General features: G+C 35.0%; 1 protein-coding gene across 1 annotated transcript in view; it reads left to right on the forward strand.

Annotated features, from left to right (window-relative positions):
• The window catches only part of LOC107713850 (mannosyl-oligosaccharide 1,2-alpha-mannosidase IA-like), a 128004-nt gene that overhangs the window by 40349 nt on the left and 63418 nt on the right, over positions 1-24237 (forward strand). The window contains exon 4 of the mRNA XM_016519492.1: positions 9238-9318. Coding sequence (XP_016374978.1) covers positions 9238-9318 — 81 coding nt within the window. The remainder of the gene's footprint in view (positions 1-9237; positions 9319-24237) is intronic.

The raw sequence follows: 24237 nt of genomic DNA on the forward strand, positions 1-24237 counted from the left end.
GTGCATCCCTAATTACAATATTGCGTTACTTCATGAAAAAGTAACTAATTGTTACTTAGTGTTACTTTTTATAGAAAGTAATGTGTTATTTTATTTTTGCATTAAAAGCAATGCATTACTTTTCTAGTTACTTGAAAAAGTAATCTGATTATGTAACTCGCATTACCTGTAATGCGTTGATATCACTACATTTTAATAGGCTTCATCACGCTTTGTCGTCCTGCATTATGTTCATCAGCAACTGCATGACGAACAGATCCGGTTGGGATGGGCGTGTTAAATGCATTCATTTTAACACGTTACTTTTGAGCTATTTATAGTTGACGGGATTGGTTAAATGTGAATTTTTGCGACGGTCTTTGGTACACTGCAGTTTTAAGGCGAAAATGCTCAGCAATGGTTTCAACTGATGAATTTGCACATGGTTTGACTTTAACAGTGGTGGACAGTAACAAAGTAGTTTTACTTCGTTGCTGTACTTAAGTAAATTTTTCAAGTATCTGTACTTTACTGGAGTAGTTTTATTTTGAGTAACTTTTACTTTTACTTCACTACATTCCAAAGCATAAGATCGTACTTTTTACTTCACTACATTTCATAAAACGTATCGTTACTCCTTATAATAGATCACGTGCTCCGAGACGCAGAACCGGTGTCTGATTCATGAACGAATTGATTCTTTTCAATGAACCCGTTAAATCGGTTGGCAAATCACACCAAACGATTCATTCACGAATTGGAATGATCCGATTGCAGTTGTTCTCGAGTCGACAACTCACTGATTCAAATGAACCGTTTAGTGCGAGTCTCCAGTGAACTGAATTCACAAGTAAGAACCGGGGCCCTCTGGGGGCATTTGGCCAGGGGTGTTTTTACACCACAGACAAGGTTTGAGAAGAAAAGAATCATTATGAAAATCGAATTATATTTTCCTTATTATATTCATTATTTCCTTATTGGTTATTTTGGGAAAATCCCAGGTATTTTGAGCAGTAGGATTATAAAAAAATATATGCTAATATAAAATTAAATGATAAAAGTAGCCTATATAAAACTGCAAAATAAACATTCATCTATCGGTACTTTTTACTTAAGTACATAAAAAATCAAGTACTTTTGAAAACTGAGTACTTTTACTGGAGTAATATTTTATTATACGGATCTGTACTTTTACTCAAGTACTTGATTTGTGTACTTCGTCCACTTTAAGCATATTAAAAACACCAGACAAGCATGTAAACATAATTAAAATCTTGATTTTCACCACACTTTAACAGTGTGTGGTGCATTATGCACAGCTGCATTTTAAATGCAAACACATTTCTTAATTTTTAGTGCAACGAGAGCTTATTGCAAGTGACATCTTATTAGAATGTCATCTTATTTTTACTTCCAGCACAACCCTGTTGAGCTCGGGCCAGTTCCACATCCCACTTATAACATTACGACTCCCAGCAGTCTGACACATTCTACAACCAACAAAACTGTGATCCGCCAAGCTCCAGAGAGAGAACGTCTTGGTTGGAGATAGACCTGATGTCTAATCTATAATTGGTCCATTTTGATGATCACTGAGTGCTAATTACGGCTAATCGCTGTCTTTAATCACAGCCCAGTTTGTGTGAATCTCTCTTACTCACTTAAGCATGTTTTTTGCTGGACTGTTAGTGTCGCCACATGCTAAGTGATGACAGGAGCAGTAGGTCTAACACATCCGTCAACGTTTTCCAACACCTGCCTGACAGTTTAGCGAGAATCAAGATGCACTTGGTTCACTATTTCTCACTCATACACTAGTGCAGTGACACTAAAGTGTTAAAGTTGCACATGAATGTAAGACTGTTCTCTGTCTGAAACTTCAATACTGCCTACTGTTTTTAAAAATAGTAAGTGAAAAACTGCATTATTCCACAGTAAGTGTTTCAGACAGTTGATGTTATATAGCCTCATCATCATGTTGCATGTGAGTGACAGCTGCCTGTGAAATTACACCTACAGATATTAGTGCTTAATTTATTTTAATATATAGAATCAATAAGCATGAATCAGTATATTTAATAAATCATTATATTCAAGTTTTGATTTTAAAATCATCTGAAAGTTATGTGGGGAACATTTTGTGACAAATTGAAATCTTATTTGTTTTGACAATATGTGTAACTAGAGGAAATATATATATTCCACATATCAGAATAAACTGACATAGTCAAAATTAACTAAATATTCATTTTTAATTACATTCGAATTCAAAGTCTTAAATTGAAAATAAACCAATTCTCAGATTCTGAATTTTTGCATCCAACTAACATGGAAAGTTTTCTTTTTTTATCTCATAACTGTCATTTGATAAAATAGTGAGTAAAATACACTTTAATCTCAATATATTTAATAAATCATTAAAAAAAGCTTTGTTTTTAGCTTTGTAATTAAATATATTATATATAATATTAACTTTATTTTTTTCTTTATTTACTTTATTTTTTAGTACCTATTTTTATATTTTGCATTTATTATATATTTCAGAATAAACTGGCATAATTGGTCAATATTTACTATATATTATATATTTAGTTATATATATTTCTAATTCCAACTCATGAATTGAAAAGGAACCAATCTTGGAAATGGAAAATGCATATTCTGTATTATTTGTGCCAAAAATGTAAGTTTGATCAAATAATGAATAAATAATACACTATGTACTGCAGAAATAGTGAGGGTCGAACGGCATGCTATTCTGAGCCCAGCTGTGAGTTTCCTGTGAACAGACTTTCTCTACACACTACAGATCCTCTCGTGGATAATCATATTAGCACATTCCCGCATCGCCTCTCTTCCAAACCAAACCGGGCAGCACGGTGTCTAAATCTGTCCCTGCTCCACTCGATGCTTACCAGCATGTGAGGTACAGAACAGCACAACAGCGCTGTGTCTCTGAACCGCTGTAGGTGCTTTCAGCGTGTTGTGTTTTTAGCCACAGTAATTTTATTCATTATCTCAGCGCGCTCCATTTTTGTGCTACTAACAATAGCATCTCTACAGCAGCCTTCCTTGTGCGCCACCTGCCAAACGTGCAGGAATTAAAATGCTAATTTGGTGCTATTAGCTTGACAGTGCAGCCATTACCCATGACCACACACCACAGCCCAGAGGTCCGGAGGTTACAATAATGCAACGCACCTGATTGAAACCACCCGGCTATTATTATGGAGTGCAGAAGTGAAGGGTAATGGAAAGATTAAAGCAAAGTCTGGCTGATTATGTTCTTTCCGTTTTTCCAACAAAATCCTGTCACTGTGGGGAAAAAAAGACCGAAAGAAAGAAAGAGCATTCAATAACATATTCATTTTAATATGAATCACCAAAATGTTGTTCAAAAAACAGTTCACCCAAAAATGAAAATTAGCTGTAAATGTAGTCCCTCTGAGGCCATCCAAGATGTAGATGAGTTTGTTTCTTCATCAGATTTGGAGAAATGTAGCATTCCATTACTTGATCAGCAGTGGATGCTCTGCAGTGAATGGGTGCCGTCAGAATGAGAGTCCAAACAGTTGATAAAAACATCACAATAATCCACAAGTAATCCACACCACTCCAGTCCATCAGTTAACATCTGGAGAAGACAAAAGTTGAAACAAATCCATCAAGACGTTTTAAACTAAAATGTGAGTCCATATAATAACGCTTTCTCCAGTGAAAAAGTGGTCTGGTCTGAAACAGGAGAGAAATCTGCACAGATCAAGCACCGTTTAAAAGCCAAAACAGCTCGAAACAAATATGTGGCTGGATTTTAGGGCTGTGCGATGAATCGAAATCGAATCGAAATCGCGATTTGAGATTTTGCGATTTCCTAATCGCAAAGCCTGCGATATGGACGCGATATTACTCTGTTCCAGAGCATATGCATGACTGCCAGCCTTGAGTTGCAGTCTTACTAACCAATAGAATGAGCGCACCTCCGTTCTCCCCAATCAGCACTGCTCTAGCCAACTGCGTAAACACCCACCATTTAAAGAGGTGTTAGTGAGGCCAGCAGGGGGTGCTCACCCTGTGGTATGTGTGGGTGCTAATGCCCCAGTGTAGTGACGGGGACACATATACTGTCAAAAAATACCGTCCTTCGGATGAGACATTAAACCAATCAGGATGTCTTTCGAAAAGAGTAGAGGTGTAACCCCGGCATCCTGGTCAAATTTGCCCATTGGCCTCCGACCATCATGGCCTCCTAACAATCCCCATATCTACTGATTGGCTTCATTACTCTGTCTCCTCTCCACCAGTTAGCTGGTGTGTGGTGGGTGTTCTGGCGCACTATGGCTGCCGTCGCATCATCCAGGTGGATGCTGCACACTGGTGGTGGACGAGGAGATACCCCCGACAATGTAAAGCACTTTGAGTGATGCTACATTTCTCCAAATCTGATGAAGAAACAAACTCATCTACAGTACATCTTGGATGACCTGAGGATGACTACATTAATTTTTATTTTTGGGTGAACTCTTAGTTTTAAAAAATGTGCCATTTTAATCACTCTTTATTTTATAGCTAAATACTGCAACATTACAGAAAGTAGAGTGAGAGCCATTCAAGATTTGTGTTTTTACAATGGAAAGACACTCACATACACAAACATATTTACCCACAAATACCTGCTTAAGCGTTGTAGCTTGGGATTTTTTCTGATTTCTTACAGGATAATCCTTTTAAACCCTCTCTTAATTCATGGTTGTTTAGCGTGCTTTCCTCAAACATGCTCTGTTTTGCCGCTGTGAATTGTTCAGCAGCTGATTTAAGACTGAAATACTCTCTGTGTGAGTTGGGATTACTTCCATTTGGCTCGCAGTGAAGGCTTGTGTTTTTTGGATAGTCCTCTCTCTTCGTCTGACACGTCGCTCTGAAGCAGGCTGTGATAGATGACTGCTGTCGTTCTGCTGTGACACAAATCGAGCTGGAAGCCTCTTTAGATTTCAGATGTGAGTGTGATTTAAGTGTGCTGTTGATCAGGGCATCAATGAATGGATTGAGGAGGTGATTAGACTCTATGGTTCTCTGCTATAATTCTCTTACCGTCTACTCCAGAGATTCTGCTTCCTTCCTGCAAGTGGCTGCCAGTCAATAAGGACTCTTGTCACCTCAACTCCTTGCAAACTCAAGTGATTGTAATTATGCTGACATATTATGTCTCCTTAGGGCCTCTCCTGGCCTTTAACTGCCCTTATCTTAATAGTCTCTATTATAGGCCACTGCATAACAAAAGCAATTTTTCATGCTGTTTTTTTTAATTTAAGTTTTATTCTGTGTAAACATGCATAAGGCTGATATAAGCCAAAATGTATGTCATTGTATTTGGTATAGTTTTGGTTTTACATTTTTATTTTGTTTCTTTTCTTTTCTTATTTGAGCAGTAATGAACATGAATGAAACAACTTTAATACGTTAAAGGTAAATATAAAACATTAAATGTAATAATTTGCATTAGCGACTCAGAGGTTGAATAATTAACCCACTTGACGAATCAGTTTCATTCAGTGTAGGATTCGTCAGACTAATTCAAATCAGTAACGTCAATGAGAATGATTCACTAAAAGAACCGGTTCAATTGAATCACGTTGTTCCACACATCCAGTCTGTAATTACAAATATTTACATTTTACTAAGCTGCACTAGAAAAAAAGAAGAAAAACAACTTATATTTTTTAGACGGACAACGCTCAAAGTAGTAATAGCATTTTAGTCAAGTGTTTGTGATTCAGATACCGCTTTGGCTTGTTCAGTTTCATTCAGTGAAGGATTCTTCTGACTAATTCAAACAGCAATTATAATGATTCACTAAAAGAACCGGTTCAACTGAGTCATTTGTTCTTCCACACAACCAAAAAATGCTGGGTTGTTTCAACATTTGACGGACAACATTTAAAGCAATAATAATTGGCATTTCAGTGAGTCCGATGTTGATTCAGTAATTACAATGTTTTATATTTTATGAACTTTCAGTAGCCAATAAATAAGAAAGAAATAAAGAGTTATTTGAAGTGCATTGGAGGATTCGTCAGACTGATTCATACCAGTGAAAATGATTCATTTAAATAACCTTCTCAACTGAGTCATTTAGCCTATTATGAATCGGACTACATGGATAGCGCTGGTGTGTTTGTTTTGGCATCTTTGTCGTGAAACACTCAAACCTAGATGAGGTCTTTTTATCTTATATTCAGTTCAGAGTCAGACTGCAAACTATCATTCATAACTCAGGTAAATGTAAATAGGGTTTATTTAGCCTGCGCTTGAGATTTAGTGCCTCAGAAAACACTGGCATAATCACCAAAGAATGGATACTAACATATTAATTCCGGTTGATATATTGTTTCGGGTATATCGCTTTAACCGCCCACACCTGCATCGGATGGATATCTTTGGCCGTTGCGTCGCATTGAATGTCTATGAGCGTCACCATTTTATGATGCTGAAAAACAGTTCATGTTGAAATGGTTTGATGGTAGGAAAGTCCCTTAGTGAATTTACACACAGGCATATTGTTATTTTTGTACAGTTCAAGAACTGAATTAACAAATTAAATGACAGCCCCAATATAGACTCAATTTTAGACTCTTAAATGAACAGTCATTGACTTTATTATTATCTGTGGATAAAATGGTTTTTGCAGAATGTCAAATCTGCTCTTTTCAGTACAACACAGTAATACTGTGACAGGATTATTTATAAAAATATAAAAACACCATGAAAATATAGTTCATATTACTGATGTGTTATATTATTAGTCTTTTGAAGTAAAAAATGTTCTGTTATGGTTTGCTTTTTCGAACCTGGTTATTTTATGGAAACATTGTGTAAACGTTCTGACAAGTTCTTGTGTTTCCATGGAAGGGTATTATTGTTTCATTTTTTGGGGTTGAACTGTACCTTACCTTAAATTTGAGGTGAGTGACTTTAAATGCAATCATTTTGAGATTTGATTTGATTTGCAATAGGAAAAACAATTCATAGTGGTCTTGCTGAGAAAAGTTTGTGTTGCACAATTGCTATTATTCACACGCTCTTCAAAAATCAATAGCCTCCTTTGACTCCCAGCAGTGGGAAACAGGGTCTAAAAGTGCTTAATAACGGTCTGCCCTCTCGGCCCTGGCCGCAGAGATCTTGGCAGATTCCCCGCAGCAGGAAAGCACTGCGGCGTTGAATACGAGTCACTGAGTGACACGGCCAGAGGTCACGGCCGCATGGATTCCAGAAAACACTCTTTGAGATGTGAATGTACTTTAAAGCGGTCATGCATTTTTATTATTTAATTGTTTCCTGAAGGAACATTTATTGTGGCAGAACAGGAATAGTTTGGTTTTCCGTGACTATTTTCTGTACTCTTTATGACCCTTAGAAATTGAGTTTTTGAAAAAAAAATATTGAGCCCTAAATTTAGGATTGATGTATTTGAATTGCATATAAAATTTCCATCCATTTGTGATGCATATTTGTCAGTCATGCATAAACAACCCTCTACGCACACCTTGGCAATATAATCGCCATTGGCTAGTAAATTTTTTTGTTTACTCGCCAGACTGATTCTCTCTTTGCATGTGTGAGAAACACACAGCGCTATCAGTAAAGCGACGTTGAGTCGTGCGCCTTCACACTAGTTTACGGTACGTCAAATACAGGTGCGCTGTGTGCTACATACTGCGCATCCATTGAGTACATGACATGATCCATTAAGCGCATCCAAATAGTACAGATCGCTTAACAGAGAGCGAAACTGCGCTCAGTCAGCGTGTTTATCGAGTGAAAATCTGTGTTGAACGCCTCTCACACACATACTGGCGTGTAAAATCTAAGAATTTATTAGCCAGTGGCTAATGTTAGACATTATTTAGTCGCCCAGAGTAAGATTTAGTCGCATATGCGAGTGATTTACTCGCAATGTAGAGGGTTGATAAATGCAACAGGTAAGATTTCTGCACTCAAAAAAAAATAATAATAAATAAATAAAATCATGGCATAGTTTATTAACTATTTGCATTTGTTTGATTTTGACATTTATTCCAAATGCATTTATTCAAATTGCTTAGAATTTGCATAAATCTGTTCATTGTGAAAACAAAATTTATTCAGCTGAAAAGTATGAAAATAGTTAAAATATGGCTATAGGTGTGGAACAAGCAATATTCAGTTTGTTAAAATGTATGAGATTGAAACAGATTGGATTTATTGATGATAAATATAGAAACCTGATTATTGTGTTTTTGAAACACATTCAGTTTATTACCCAGATATGATCTGTTTCATTTATGTTTGGCAGACAAATATGCATCACATTCAGTTCAAATGGATGGAAATTTTAAATGCAATTCAAATGCATAAACAGGGCTGTACGTTAACTTTTTTTCACATAGCACTGGTGCTTTCAGATGCGAAAGACAACTTAGTCCAATAATCAGGCGCTTTTGACAGGCTCTCAGTGTGAGCGCGCTTCATGAGTACACGCTCAGAAAAAGCGCATGCAGAACAGCACGTGAATTAAATGTTTAACCGGTATTGCTTTAAAGCAGATGGAAATAGTGTAGTTTTGTGATTGCGCATAAGTGCAGTGTCCCGTGAGAGTAACTCTACCGCTGAGCTAACACTGATGTGAATGCATGTGGCGTTGTACATTATATTGAGACGGAGGAGGCGCCAGAACTGTAGCTGATAGAATGTGCGCTGTAGCACGATACAACGATATTTCTTCAAAAGCAGATCGTGGAGACATTTTAATCGTCCACGATCAAAAATCGTCATATCGCACACCCCTAACTACCAAGTATAATCAATCTCACACACCCAAACAAGCACAACGAAATCACTTCACACTATTAAGTGGCTGTGCACATGCAACATGAACATGCAAAACTGTATCGCACGCGTGCTACAGTGGTCAATTTAAACATCGCACAGACCAGTTATTTCGTAGCACGTGTAACATATATGTCACACTGTACAGCCCTGATAAATCTTCGGTTTTGGCCTAGGTAGTACAATAAACTGCTTCGTCTCAAAATATTAAGGGAAATTTGATTCCTCATAATATGAACTAGGAAAGGTTCTCAACACCTATTTAGGTAAAAACAGCCTTGTAGTATGAACATGACCTTGCTGTTTCAGCATGTTGGAAAATGTTTTCCTTAATTATTAATGTCATTTGTTTTGTTTCTAAAACACAAAGATGAGTTTCTTGTTTGTTTTCTGCAGAATGGAGAGGCGTCACTGTTCGAGGTGAACATCCGTTACGTTGGCGGACTTCTCTCTGCGTACTACCTGACGGGAGCTGAGGTAAGATTCAGTCTCATCTGTGCTTCTCGCTTAAGTTTGACTCGTTTTAATGTAATTAGTTGGAACAGGAGTTCATGTTTAATGATAAAAGTTACAGCGAGATCACATATGCGTGGTTCATCTGAAACGGGCCAAGTTTTGAAACCCGAGGGCATCATATTAAAATCGAAAGTACAATAAAGGCGACACTCAGAGTCGTGAGTCAACCTAATGGACATTGATTTTCAGTCAGAATTAGTCAAAGAGGAAGACGGATGCTCTGTTTTCTGAGCCCATCCATCTGTGTTTATAGATCCGTGTCAGATGTAGACACACGTGCTACATATGCACATCACATGAGTCATTTTGATGTTTCATTGAGCATTGAGATGCTCAATATAGACATATTTGTTTGAGAGATGGGAGCATATAGTAGGAATACAATTGTAAAATGTGATATTCTCCATCATTTTTATTAGATCGACCGATACTTATTTTTAGAACCAGTACTGATGCCGATTATCTGTATGTTCAATAACCGATATGCAGAACTGATATTTATTTACTGTTTTACTTGTTTTTGTTTAATTACATTTTCATATCACAACAATAAAAACATAGCATTTTTTTTTTCAAACAAGAACAACTGAAGCAGCAGCAACACTAATACAAAAGGCGAAATAAATTGACAAAGTCTAATGTTTTTAAATGGAGAACATTAATAATTGTGAAATAAAAAACAGAAGTTTTTGTAGTTCCTCTTTGGATAAAAGCATCTGCTAAATGCATAAATGTAAAAATGTCAAGGGAGGCTATCAACTTTGCATTAATGTAATAATTACTGGTAAATAAATACTGGTAAATTATATGTAAAACCGATTATCGGTTGATCTCTGATTCTGAGTCACTTTGAGCTTTCTTCAGCTTTCTAGTCATATAGTTATTGTATTTTTACTCCAAACTGTTGCCAAGTGAACTCTAAAAAATTTGACAGACTTTGAAGGTTTATTCAAACATTATATAACTGAGACATCAATTACAATAAAAATGTAATGCATCTATTTAATGCAAATATGGTACTTAAAATGGTACTAAAATGCTCTTCTCTAGAATTTACGTCTTCCTGCAGTATTTTCTTCTTGAATTGACTCTTTTTAAATTGTTTTTATGGTTTACATTAACATTTATTTTATTTTTGTGGTAAATTGATATAATTGAGTGCAACTTTAGCACATTCGAGCAGATTATTTCATGTAGTATGACCAGATAGTCTGTATGTAATTTTTGCTCCATTTCATCTTCATATCTCAATAAAAACACAGCATTTTTATAACAACAACTGCAGCAGCAATAATAATATTAACAATAGGCAAATGTTAATGTTCTCAAATGGAGTAATATAAAAGTGAAGGGAGACTATCACCTTTGCATAAATGTAATCATTAGTTGAAAATATCTGTAAAAATATTGGTTAAACCGATTATCGGTTGATCTCAAATTCTGAGTCACTTTGTGCTTTCCTTAGCTGAATTGAACTAACTAGGGATCTTTTTTCTTTATTTTTTTATGGTTTACATTTACATTTATTCAAATTTTTGGTAATTTGAGCAGATAGTTTCTATGTAATTTAACTGTTACATTCATCTCTGATGGATGTGGGCGTAAAGAGAATCTGTTTATGATGCTTCTGCTTTGGTTTTGCACTTTACTGAAAGTGTGCATGACTTTCTGTCTCCGTCTCTCACTGTCGATGGAGTTTGTTGTCCACGTCTCTGATAAATCTCTCAGGAGAGCTCAGCAGTCTGTAGTGATCTGTCCCTGCATTCATGTACGCTGGGAATCCATCATGCATGTGTGTTCTGGATGTAGATTTATCTCATCTGTCTCCTTCCCTGAGTTTCCGGGGTGTTGCGCCCCATGCAGATAAGGGCGGGTGATTGGAAAACCCACTTTTGCGAAACGGCCACGGTGGCGAGGCGTGCGTAAATCACGCCGACAGCATGAGGTAGGAGCTTTCAGGGAAACATCACAGGGCTCCGGCTGCAGCTCACAGCAGGATTTACAGCTGCAGAGCTCCATTTGTTCAAACGAAAAAGTTGCTCTTGTTTTGATAGCCGATAAAATCGCTTTCTCTCTCTAGGCTAAACATCATGACATAACCGTCGCTATCATCTTGGTCGTGGATGTTAGCTGTTCTTGACTCTAAAACTCTAAATTCAGTCAGCCTGGGACTTCTGTAATAATATACACATTCTATTAATGTTTTGTATTTTGAATGTCCAAAGCTTAACTGTTTTTTAAGGATGCATGATGCATTTTTTTATTTATCAGTATCCGTTATTGATGTATATCAAAAATGTTAAATATAAAATGTGTTAAAACAACTAAAAATCAAGATTTAAAATGAAATTAAGTTTCTTACTTTTTTTCTTAATTCATTTATTCTCCCTTAACAACGACCACTTTTATTTAAGACTTTTATTTATTTATTTATTTTAAAAGAGTGATGTCTAGACATTGAAAAGTCATGGAAGTTAAAATCTTAAGTTTTCATTATTATTTTTTTTATAATTAATGTCATTTATATATTTATTTTGTCAAGCTCTAAAGTATTTTATAGAGTAGAAATTTGTAGGTAAAAATATTATTATAAAATATAATTATATTTCTAAAATAAAATTAAAATTAATTAATTTTAGCATTATTTATATCTATATTTTATATTATTTATTTATTTATTTTTAGTTTGTAGTGATTTATTTATTTATTTTATTTATTTATTTTTTGTTTTTTGTTTTTTTATTATTAATTTATATGATAGTTTTATTTTTCATTAAAATATTATAGAATTTTATAAGCCATTTATCGGTTGTCAGCCATAACATGAAACTAATTATCAGCTTATTGGTATCAAGCACAGTTTTAAAATAATTGCATCCTTACTGTTTGTAAATTAAAGTATATTAAAAAAAAAATAGTGCAGTAGCCATTGACATCCATCTGGCTCATGTGAACAATACATTTTTCATTTTATTTATTTTTTTAATGGTCATAACTGCAAATGTTTGCCGGAAGTTACTCGCCCATGAGATAAACAGTCCATCTCTATATTGGCAAACATTTTATTGTCATTATTAATATAATAAAATGTAATATTATAATTTGTTATCATTTTTAAATGTCTGTACATTTTGTGAATGAATAAACAGTGTAATGCAGTGTAATGTTCATCCCAATATTCAGTCGTCATATTAATGTCTCTACGTTAGCGTTCATTACACACTCGGCTGCTCAGTAAAGGTGACCTAAATCGTGTTTTCTTCATATGCATGTACTTTACATCAAGCGAGACTCATTTGAAGGTTCACATCATATGTATCATGCATCTATATGACCGTAAAAACCAGTGAATTTATGCAAACTACTCAAAAACGACAGACTGGGCTGTAATTTTCCACTCTGTAAATTGTCCCTGCACACCATGGCTACTGATGAATGTCTTCTTCCACTTGCCAACAGAACATCAGTCCGCTGTATCGCCCTTGTTAGTATGAAACTGAAGGGCGTTATATTACCTCTGCGCTTGTGCTAATTTACTGTAAGATCCTGCAGATATGCCAGGTGACCCGAATTAAGTAAAACTGCCATTTTCATTGATGCACATCTATGCGTAATTGACCCAGTAGTGTAGAGCAGATTGTATTGTTATAATTAGCAGCTGGCATAGAACTAATGAGCTACTATATGTGTCTTTGCATGTTTATGTCAGTGCCCAGTACAAAATATAATTATTTTCTTAATCAGTATTTTTGTCTAAAAACAACTTAACATCCTTAAAGCATGATACATGTTTATTTGTTGATATTTGTTGATTTTTTTTAGCAATTTTTAGGCCCAGAGTTTCCGAGTGAAATATGTTCGACACAATGGATGCAGTATTTGTATTAATACTAAATTTGTTAAAATAAATAAATATAAAATAAATACAAATGAAATGAAATAATTAAATGAAAATATTTTTCACTTACAATAAAACTATCTACATTGTAAAAAAAAAAAAAATTGTATATAGATTATTGAGTATATTTTACAAGAAAAAACTATTTCAGTCTTCCTACTTTAAAAAAAAATGTTTAATTTAATGTTACATACTATTAATTGTAAGTCTGTATTAATGTTAATATTTCTTAAAATAAATGATTTTTTTTCAGTTAAAAAATATCTACATTGTAGATAAAGATTTAAAACAAAGATTGAATATATTTTACAAGAAAATAATATTTTAGTGTTGCTACTTCAAAATTCATATTTAATTTAATATTTCGTGCTATTTTTATAACTATTTGTGAAATTTAATAGCAATTGCTAAGTGAAAGTTATTTTGCCACCATTTTTTTCAGTGTAAGTTGCATGTATTAATACTGTAATATTGTACAATTATAATAAAATATATATTGATTCAATTTAGAGCAGCTTCATAAATTAAATAAAAACAAACAATCGTATTGAATTGTACACAGAAAGGTACATTGCCATCTTGCTCTGACAAGTTGAATTTTATAATTATGACTTATCCAACTTTCCAGGAGGACTTGAATGCACCATAATGTTGCACCAGCTTCATCTTTTGATGATTTAGCTCTTCGATTCTAGCTCAACAGCTAGGAGGTTAGCGCCATCCTCTTCTATAAGCTATTTATTTGAGCGATTGGATTACTAAAGCCTGTCCTCTCTGCACCTGCAGTATCTTGAAATATTCTGCATATAACCATTACGGCAGTAACGTCAAAAGCCTATAGCCTATTTCTCTGAGGAATTACCTCAAGATCAAATCACTGCTGGTATTAGCTTGCGTCTCTTTGTCATTCATTCACCTCTGTCAGCTCGCGGGATCCGTCTTTACATAAATGTTTTATCAGTCTAGCTACAGCGATCATATCAAACCATTCAGGACGTCAGATTGACCTGAATAAACATCATGCACGGTTGATTCTCCTGCTGTGAATCAGCTGCTGCATTATTGATACAGTCATTAAATTCACACATACCTGTTCAATTTAGCGTTTTCTTTCTTTCTTTCCCGCTGCTTTATTTACATTTCCCTGTTGGTATAACCGCATGTCAGTCGGCATTTATTTCCAACCTCCTGCCAGTGTAATCCAGAAAACCTGCCAGAGTGCATTTAAAAAGACCTGCAGTTCTCATGCATGCATGTTTTTTTCTTTACTATATTTCGCAAAATCAGTTTTTTGCAAAAAAGATGGAAGCAGATTGCTATGGTCAGCCCAAAAAAAACCAGCTGGATGTTCAGAATGAGCTCAATTTAATCTCTGGATGTAATTTGGAGATGGAGCGTGTGTGATGCAGTGTGTCATATTCACCGTTCTGAGGAAGAATGGCTGCTAACTAGATCTTTGACTCTCGAGTTTAACCTGACTGGTAGAAAATGACAGAAAATGAGCTCATTGCTCTCTGACAGGTGGAATGAAAACTCTGAACGCCTGTTATTGTACTTAATGAAGTTACACGGTTCATGTTACTCAAAGTTCTTGCTTCTGGTTTTGCCGCAAGAACAGAACGTTTCACAATGTTGCATTTTGGTTGCAGTTAGGTTACGTCACAGTGCATGATTTTTAAAGGGGTCATCGGATGCTCATTTTCCACAGTTTGATATGATTCTTTAGGGTCTTAATGAAAAGTCGATAACATACTTTGGTTAAAATTTCTCAGTGGTAGTGTAAAACAACACCCTGTCAAAAACAGCTCTGTTCACAGCAGGCCGTTTTGTTGCATTTCCCTTTAAATGCAAATGAGCTCTGCTGACCCCCACCCCTCTCTTCCGAGCCGCTCTCTGTGAGACAGTAAACTTTAGCCGTATTCATCGTGAAACTGGCTAACTAGCGCATTATTAGGAAAGGCGATTTGCAAAGATTCATTAACAAAAACCTTATACTCACTTCTTCTGTAGGTGAAGCTGGATCACGAATGATTCGCGCGAACATAGACGCATTTAGGTAGATCGGGGGCGCATTACATTCAGAAACAAACTAAATACACTGCATCTTCAGCGGCTCAGATGTCGGGAGTAAATGGCGACTGCTATGTTGACTGACGCCACTGTCAATCAACAATCATGGGAGGGGCCTGCCAGTGTGACGTCACACAGCCAAGAATCTGAGAACGGCTTGATATGAGAAAGGGTTTTGGATTATAGAGATTTTAAAAATAGCACTGGGTGGATTTTTATCATTATTGCCAAGACACATTTAAGTTCAAACACCATGTTAAAGTGATTTTTGCATCCGATGATCTCTTTAAAACATTCTAAAAACCAAGAGCTTCAGTTCATGTATTTAGGTTAAGAACTTGGAATTTTGAGAAAAGTTACATTTCACAAACATTGCATTATTTTTTTTTTTCCAAATTCCATTTTATTTTTTCTCCAAATTCATTTTCAGATTCTGTTTTTTTTTTTCTGTTTAAATTTATATACATATATATATATATATATTAGGGGTGCAACGGTTCAACTTACTCACTATATGTGTTTTAATACAAATGTATTATCAGTGTTAATCAAAGGCATAAAACAAGTAATTTCTTTTAAACAGTAATTAAGTTAAATTTAACAACTCTTTTTGTTTTTTGGCTAACAAGTGCTGCAGAACAGAGGTTTTACTGTTAAAATTAGGTTTAATATTCACAGACATTGGTCCATATTGACATTTGATTAATTGTGCAGCCCTACTTTTGATTTATTCATCCAAAATTTGCCAAATTCCATGACATTCTGTGTTATACAGTAAATTCCATTCCATAGTTCCATCCACATTTTCCGCATTGCCAAATTCATAGGGCCCTACATTTAAATTAACATTTTTGGGTGAACTATTCCTTTAAGTCATAAGGTATGAGATGTTGTGCTGTAATTTAGGCCATGTCCACACATACACGGGTATTTTTAAAAACAGAGTTTTTCCTTCTTCCGTTTTTAAAAAAATCTCCGTCCACATGAAAACGCAAAGGCATGCTCTGACGCACCAACAGGTGGCAATATAATCTCAACCGTAAAACCATGTTGGCCAATCAGAAGCCTTAAAAGTCTCCAGTATGCGGAGATAACAGCACAGGCCAACGGCCAAACCGCGTAAAAAAAGCTGAGGTTTTAAAAATAACCGTGTTCTTGTGGACAGGGCCATAATCACTGCTAATGGGTGTTGTCATCTTCTTTATCCATCTGCATTGGAAGGATGCAAGATTCAGGAATACAGAGAGTCAAAAGCATTCCAGATTGGACTTCTGCTGCCCGTCTCTCATTATTACAAAGATGGTCATAAGACGTTCGATCGCCTCTGCAGAAAATGCTGTTTATGGGCTAAAGGCCATTGCTTTAAACAATGAGAGCGCTACCGATCCCTGAGGCCTGCGCTCGCAATCAATGCTTTCCCAGAAAGTTGAGCCTTCCTTCTGCAGAAGCGAGTTTGATGTTGATTTGTGGGTCCGGGCCGAAGGCGAGGCGCTCGGTCACCACTGCACGTAAAATTCACGACAGACGCGGGATCCAGGGTTACGAGCTGTGCTCCCAGCATTTGTCCTCTACTGAACTTCCAGTCAGTTTTGAGGGGCTGCTTTTTGAGTCACATTATAACCGTACTATATAGTTTGCGAGAATTACAATCAGTTATTGAAAAAATATTCATGAAAACTTATTCTGCAGGCGCACAGATGGTATACTATATATATATTGGACAAATATTTGGATGCGTCTATGGGTGTGTATTTTTTTAAATATGAATTTAGATATTGTAAGACAATGCATCATCTGTCTAGAAAGGAAGAATACATTGAATATAAATAACGCAGCAGCTGCTACACTTGGTTTGCTCTTTTTTTTATTCCCAGTAAAAACAAAGCAGGTGTCGAGGCAACAGATGCCCAAATGTTGCTCGTTCACATCTGAGTCCAAACTGCTCGTTATAAAAAGATAAAAGCGTGGGAAGGGTGGAAGAGGGTGAATTATTTTTGATCATATCTTGTTTTGTCATGCAGAGAGAGCGTCGAGTGTGCGGCGGATGGCGAGCGTGCTTTTCTTTATTTAGAAACACAGCAATAGCGCTTTGAAGAACAACTTCATGCCAACTAGGGCCAATCAAAGCCACAGCAAATTGTTGTGCATCTCTGATCAACACACAGTGGTGATTCGTTACTGAATGAATCTATGGTTTTGAATGAATCAAGTGAGTCAATGATTCAGTAACTCATTCGACAGTCACTTGCTTCGTTTCTGAATGAATCCGCTGTTTGAATGAATCTGATGAATGAATGATTCAATGACTCACTCATTAAGACAGTGACTTGTTGCCACCTACTGGAGATTTTAGTTTTTTATTTAGACCATCATTTTATTTAAAAAAAAAATAATTTTGTTATTTATTTATGCAATGATCAAAACATTTCTTTCTAAAGCTACTTAATGTCTTAATGTAATGTTTATTCAGTGCTTTTCTCTAATATAATAATCACTTTAAATGATCTTTTTTGGGGTAACAGCCAAAATTTATGTAAACATCATGTAATTAAAGGTGCAGTAGGAGATCTTGGAAAATGCTAACTTTAGCCTGATAGCACTGAAAGCGAACGTCCCACCCTCCCTGCAATCGCCGTCCAAAGCCACGCCCCCTGAACGCATATACGCTCACAGACCAGAATACCAGAGACAACATTACTACAATAGGCTACATCAGCGGTTCCCAATTCCAGCCCATGTTCCGAAGTGAAGTAAACTTCAATGGATTTCCCCTGCTCAGGGAGTAGGGAGCAATGAACACTGTGTAGGGATCATATCGATCGGAACACAGTTAATGCACGTAGCTCACTTCTAACGAGCTGGTTATCTGAATCGGGTGTGTTAACTAAGGGAGACATTCAAAATATGCAGAGCGGGCGCAAGGACTGGGATTGGGAACCGCTGGGCTACATCATGTGTCATTCACCGGTGAGAAAACTTTAAAAGTACTACAATACCAGGAAGGAAGATCGGGTTGTTGATGTTTGTCTGCCATTCTCGGTCTGTCTGCACAGCGTGCGTGAATGCGATGATGACATATCCTGTCTGCGTGAACCGGGTGCGCAAAGGTATGCTAATACATACGTTGACAGGCAGGTAGGAAAGCCAATTAAAACACTCGGACCGAGCGTTTTGATTGGACGAACATTTCTTGACCCTACGCCTTCCACAGAATATATAAATACAGACAAATACATTTAGACCACTTAACTTAATGATTGCTATCCAGATGTGAAGAGACTTTCAACCAGCATAACAAAAAATGTTTCTGAAGACAATCACCTATTGCACCTATTGAATTACTTGATCTGCCACAATAATGTTTTCACAGCAAATATTGATATTAGGGATGTCAATTTTCAATTATTCCCATGATCAATTGTCGTTTAAATGAACAATAAACCGATTAACCATTAACCTTAATATTGAAAAATGCATCTACTGTCACCGGCATGACAGGATGTGCAAATGCCACTCAAAACGCTAGTTTCCTCACCCGAATGAAAGGGGTTTTTAAGCCCTATTCGGACGGGACTAGTTTTCTAAACTACGTTTGAGTTTCGATTCTTATCACCTGACGTCTGCAATTTTCATGTACCATTTCAGAGGGGACTAACATCTCCGTGTTTATTACAGAGGTGGGAGGGTCTGTTATGTACATCAGCGTCGCAGAGATCACGCGCTCATACGTGCATTGCATATAGTCATTTAGATTGATAGTATAACCAAAGTTTTACTACAAATACCATGGTGAAGCTATATGGCTAGTATAGCAAAAGCATGGTTAATGTGTGGTTACTTTAGTTTAACCATGTTTAATTTTCATAAAGGTACGTACCGTATTGTCCCGAATATAAGACGATGTTTTTTTCTTGGAAATACATCTGAAAAAACGCGGTCGTCTTATATTCAGGGAAAGCCAATCCGAGTGTTTTGATTGGATGAACATTTCTTGGTCCTATGCCTTCCACAGAATATATAAATACAGATAAATACATTTAGACCACTTAAATGATTGCTATCGGGATGTGAAGAGACTTTCAACCAGCATAACAAAAAATATTTCTGAAGACAATCACCTATTGCACCTTTAATTAGAATTAAAAATTACATTGTTTTGCAATTTGTGACATTCATTTGAAAATAATTTTTCCAGTCGTACATTTTGTAATTGAAGATTTCTTAAAAATAAATTTAGGAGCACATTTTTAAATAAAAACAGTCCTTAAAGTAGAAATGTGGTGCTGTTGCACGTTTAACAGGCTCACGATTTCAGAGAAGTTTCGATTTTCCCGCAATACAGCGCATTTTTTGTCAATCGATTGCTTGTGATCTACTGTTGATGAGTTATGACAATGTTTACTTTATGGTGTTTATATTGTAATATGTTTTAGATGGTTGTTAGATTGCATATTTTATCTCATCTTTTTGAATGAGCAGCCTGCAGTAGTAAAGCATATACTTTCAAAATAAGAGTCCTGGTGTATTTCCGGGTTTGTTTATAAATAAAAGTCCTGCGTTGTGCATACTTTTTTAAAATTATTGGAATATTGTTTACACAAACTGCATCTGGGATTTAATTGAAGATAAACTCCAATAGCATCTGTAAGAACATTATTTATTACTAGTATCGCCACAATAATCTGTACTTTCTGGATTCTACTAAACTGAATAATTTTGCTTGCAAATATCTTTTGTATCCCTTTAATAAAAATCTCTTTATTTATAAAAACTCATTATTTAATAAATTAAATAGCATTTTTTAATGCACTGCTTATTTTTTCAACTTAGGACATATGCTCTTTGGGAAAAAAAGTAAGCGTCAAGTAACGCTTTACTTTATGTACATTACTTGATCTGATGACCAGCTGAGATGTATATAGATGAGAAGCAACACTTGCATATCTCAGTTCATCTTAAAAAATATCTTGCATATTATCTATTGCATATTAAGCTGAAACTTTATCCTTGTATCCCTTTAATAAAAATCTCTTTATTTATAAAAAATTTATTTATTTATTTATATATTTAATAAATTAAATAGCATTTTTTAATGCACTGCTTATTTTTTCAACTTAGGACATATGCTCTTTGGGAAAAAAAGTAAGCGTCAAGTAACGCTTTACTTTATGTACATTACTTGATCTGATGACCAGCTGAGATGTATATAGATGAGAAGCAACACTTGCATATCTCAGTTCATCTTAAAAAATATCTTGCATATTATCTATTGCATATTAAGCTGAAACTTTATCCAAATGTGCATCTAATGGTCATCAGAGATTCATATTTTCTTGTGTCCCATTTCTTCTGATTAATGTGCATGTCCCTCAGGGATCCTGCATAAACTACAGCAGAAATTTCTCTCTTGTTTACATTTAAGAATCTAATTGAATGTGCGTATATGTGTGTGTTTTCCAACATGAAGCTGCAACGACTATTAATTAAGCACATAAAAGCAGCGCGTTAATTGCGAGAGAGGTTACAAGGCCAGAACGCCGCAATCAATTATATGCTAAATAATGAATAATATTGCACATTTGCTTCCCTCGAAATGACACTTAATTGCTTGCATCTTGCTTTTTCACTCTAAAGTGAGGCATGTCTGTTTGTGCAGGTGAATTAGTGCATTATTATGAAACTTTCAGCATTATGTATTTATTTTGTGCATTCAACAACCAGTAAGATCAAATGGAGTTGGTGTATAGTGTCATTAGCTAATGGTTTGTCCTCTGAGTGGACAGTGAGGATATTTAGAAAGGCCCCCAGTGGGTACGGCGTTCAGGATAGATGGGCTGGTGCAGGATCTGTGCTGTAAATAGCTGTGGGTGACTGTAATGTATGGTTATGACGTGGTTTATGGTTGTGTTGGGTATTGGGCTTTGTGGTGAGGACATCCCTCTGGCTGTATGGAGCTTTAGCGCTCTCCGATCGATAGGCCTGAATAAATAGGTGGCATCTGTGCTGGGAAAATTAAAGCCACCCTGGTGATCTGTGGTAATCAGTTCTGTGCACCCTAAAGTTGTTTAAATGAGCTGATGCCTCGTGAGATCGGCAAAAAATAGAAGGCAGGGTGAAATTAGAGGAAAGAGCAAGAAAAAGATTTATATTTGGTTAAATATGGTGGTTCTTTAGTCTACAGCAATATTTAAGTGAATGTATGCAATGCTATCAGTGTTATTTAAGTATTTACTACTTCTTTTAAATTGGATTTAATTTAAGCATTTATTTATCATGGTGCAACATTTCAGATTTTTATTTTAAGTTTTCCATCTAATATTTATATTTTTTTAATTCTTTATTTATACAGAAAGTAAGCATATTTATCCTCCTAACTGTCATTTTTAGCAACATTATTGATATATTATTTAAGCATTTATTTATCATGGTGCAACATTTCAAATATTCGTAGATTTTTTATTTTTATTTTAAGTTTTCCATCTAATATTAATATTTTGTTTTATTTTAGCTTTATTTAGTTAATGAAAAGGATTTTAATAGTTTTATTTTTAGTCAACAATAACAAAACTAAATGTTAAGTGAAAATATTATAAAATTATTTTTTACTTTATTTATACAGAAAGTAAGCATATTTATCCTCCTAACTGTAATTTTTAGCAACATTATTTATATATTATTAAACATTTATTTATTATGGTACAACATTTCTTATTTTTGTTGATTTTTTTATTTTTATTTTAAGTGTTCCATCTAATATAAAAATTTTTTTTTACTTTAACTTTATTTCAGTTAATGAAAATGATTTTAATAGTTTTATTTGTAGTCAACAATAACAAAAGTGACCGTTAAGTGAAAATATTGTAAAAAAATTTTTACTTCATTTATTCAAAAATTAAGCATATTTATCCTCCAAATTCTCTTTTCTAGCAACATTATTCATATATTATTTAAAGGTGCACTAAGCGATTTTTTTTTTTTTGAAAGCACCAAAACAAAACACGCCCATACGCCAACAGGCCCTCGCCCCTTTGTTTTATTTTAGCTTTATTTAGTTAATGAAAAGGATTTTAATAGTTTTATTTTTAGTCAACAATAACAAAACTAAATGTTAAGTGAAAATATTATAAAATTATTTTTTACTTTATTTATACAGAAAGTAAGCATATTTATCCTCCTAACTGTAATTTTTAGCAACATTATTTATATATTATTAAACATTTATTTATTATGGTACAACATTTCTTATTTTTGTTGATTTTTTTATTTTTATTTTAAGTGTTCCATCTAATATTAAAAATTTTTTTTACTTTAACTTTATTTCAGTTAATGAAAATGATTTTAATAGTTTTATTTGTAGTCAACAATAACAAAAGTGACCGTTAAGTGAAAATATTGTAAAAAATTTTTTACTTCATTTATTCAAAAATTAAGCATATTTATCCTCCAAATTCTCTGTTCTAGCAACATTATTCATATATTATTTAAAGGTGCACTAAGCGATTTTTTTTTTTTTTGAAAGCACCAAAACAAACACGCCCATACGCCAACAGGACCTCGCCCCTATTTAGACCGTTAAGGGAAAATATAAAAAAAAAATTTTTACTTCATTTATTCAAAAATTAAGCATATTTATCCTCCAAATTCTCTTTTCTAGCAACATTATTCATAAATTATTTAAAGGTGCACTAAGCGATTTTTTTTTTTTTTGAAAGCACCAAAACAAACACGCCCATACGCCAACAGGGCCTCGCCCCTATTTTAAAAACAACGCAACCTCGGCATCTGATTCGAGCCCTTCCCGCTCCTTGAGTTCTCTCCACCGCTGCTCCGATATTTACGCGGGTCCTACCTCTTGCCTGATCGTAACCCTTCTTTTTAATGTTTTGTTCCTCCGATATTTTTCTCTTTTTTTTATCTGCTGTCTCTCTCTCTATCTATAGTCGATCTGCTAATTATCCGTCCTGTGCACTCAAATTGAGCGCTCTCTTCTCTCTATCATTACAAGACACGCCCCCTTACTGCTGATTGGCTACAAGTGTGTTTTGGGACTCGGTTCGACACTGAGGTCAAAAGCGTTTTTCAAATATTGCTTAGTGCACCTTTAAGCATTTATTCGTCATGATTGTATTTGTGGTACTTTTAGTGCTATATATTGTATTTTGTTTTAGCTTTATTTGAATGAATGAAAATAATTTTAATAGTTTTGGTTTGAGTTAACAATAACAACACCGAATGTTAAGTCAAAATATTACACCCCATAATCAAAACAGCAAATAAAGTATATATGTTTTCACAATCTTTATGCATATTTTTTGTCTTTTTTTCATTATTTTCATGTTTCAATCAACTGATATATTATTTGAGCGTATATATCATGGCAGTGTTTATTTAAATTTAAACTTTGACATTATTTATTTTAATTTTAATGACTTTTAAAATTTCAATGTTCAATGTCAAAAAGTTCAATGTTAATCCATCCCAAATGGTGCACTGGATGTGCATAAGATGGTAAGTCCACAAGATGGTAAGCTGTCTCGTTTGTCATTTTATCTTTCAGAAGGTGCTCATGAGCCGTTATACAGCATTGATGCACTTTTGCAGAATCTGCACCGACGTCTAGTCTATGCAGCGTCTGATCTTTGAGTTGGAAACAGAGTCTCTCTGTGATAGTTAGACGAACTTCATGCTGGATTGTGTTGCTGGAGGAAAATCGACTTCACGTTCGTAAAGGTTAAATATGTGGAAGGGAGCTACAGGTTTAGCAGCAGTCTCATGGGATGGTTGCATTGCTCTTTTAATGCTGAAAAGGAAGGAAACTCCCTCCTCAACACATCTCTTGTTGTTTTTAAGCTCTTGTCTGACCCCTGTGGCTTCATCGTCTGAGGCTTTCTCAGGGATCACAGCAACTGTAA

The sequence above is a fragment of the Sinocyclocheilus rhinocerous genome, unplaced genomic scaffold (assembly GCF_001515625.1).
Source record: "Sinocyclocheilus rhinocerous isolate Xijiao unplaced genomic scaffold, SAMN03320098_v1.1 scaffold389, whole genome shotgun sequence".
Taxonomy (NCBI): domain Eukaryota; kingdom Metazoa; phylum Chordata; class Actinopteri; order Cypriniformes; family Cyprinidae; genus Sinocyclocheilus; species Sinocyclocheilus rhinocerous.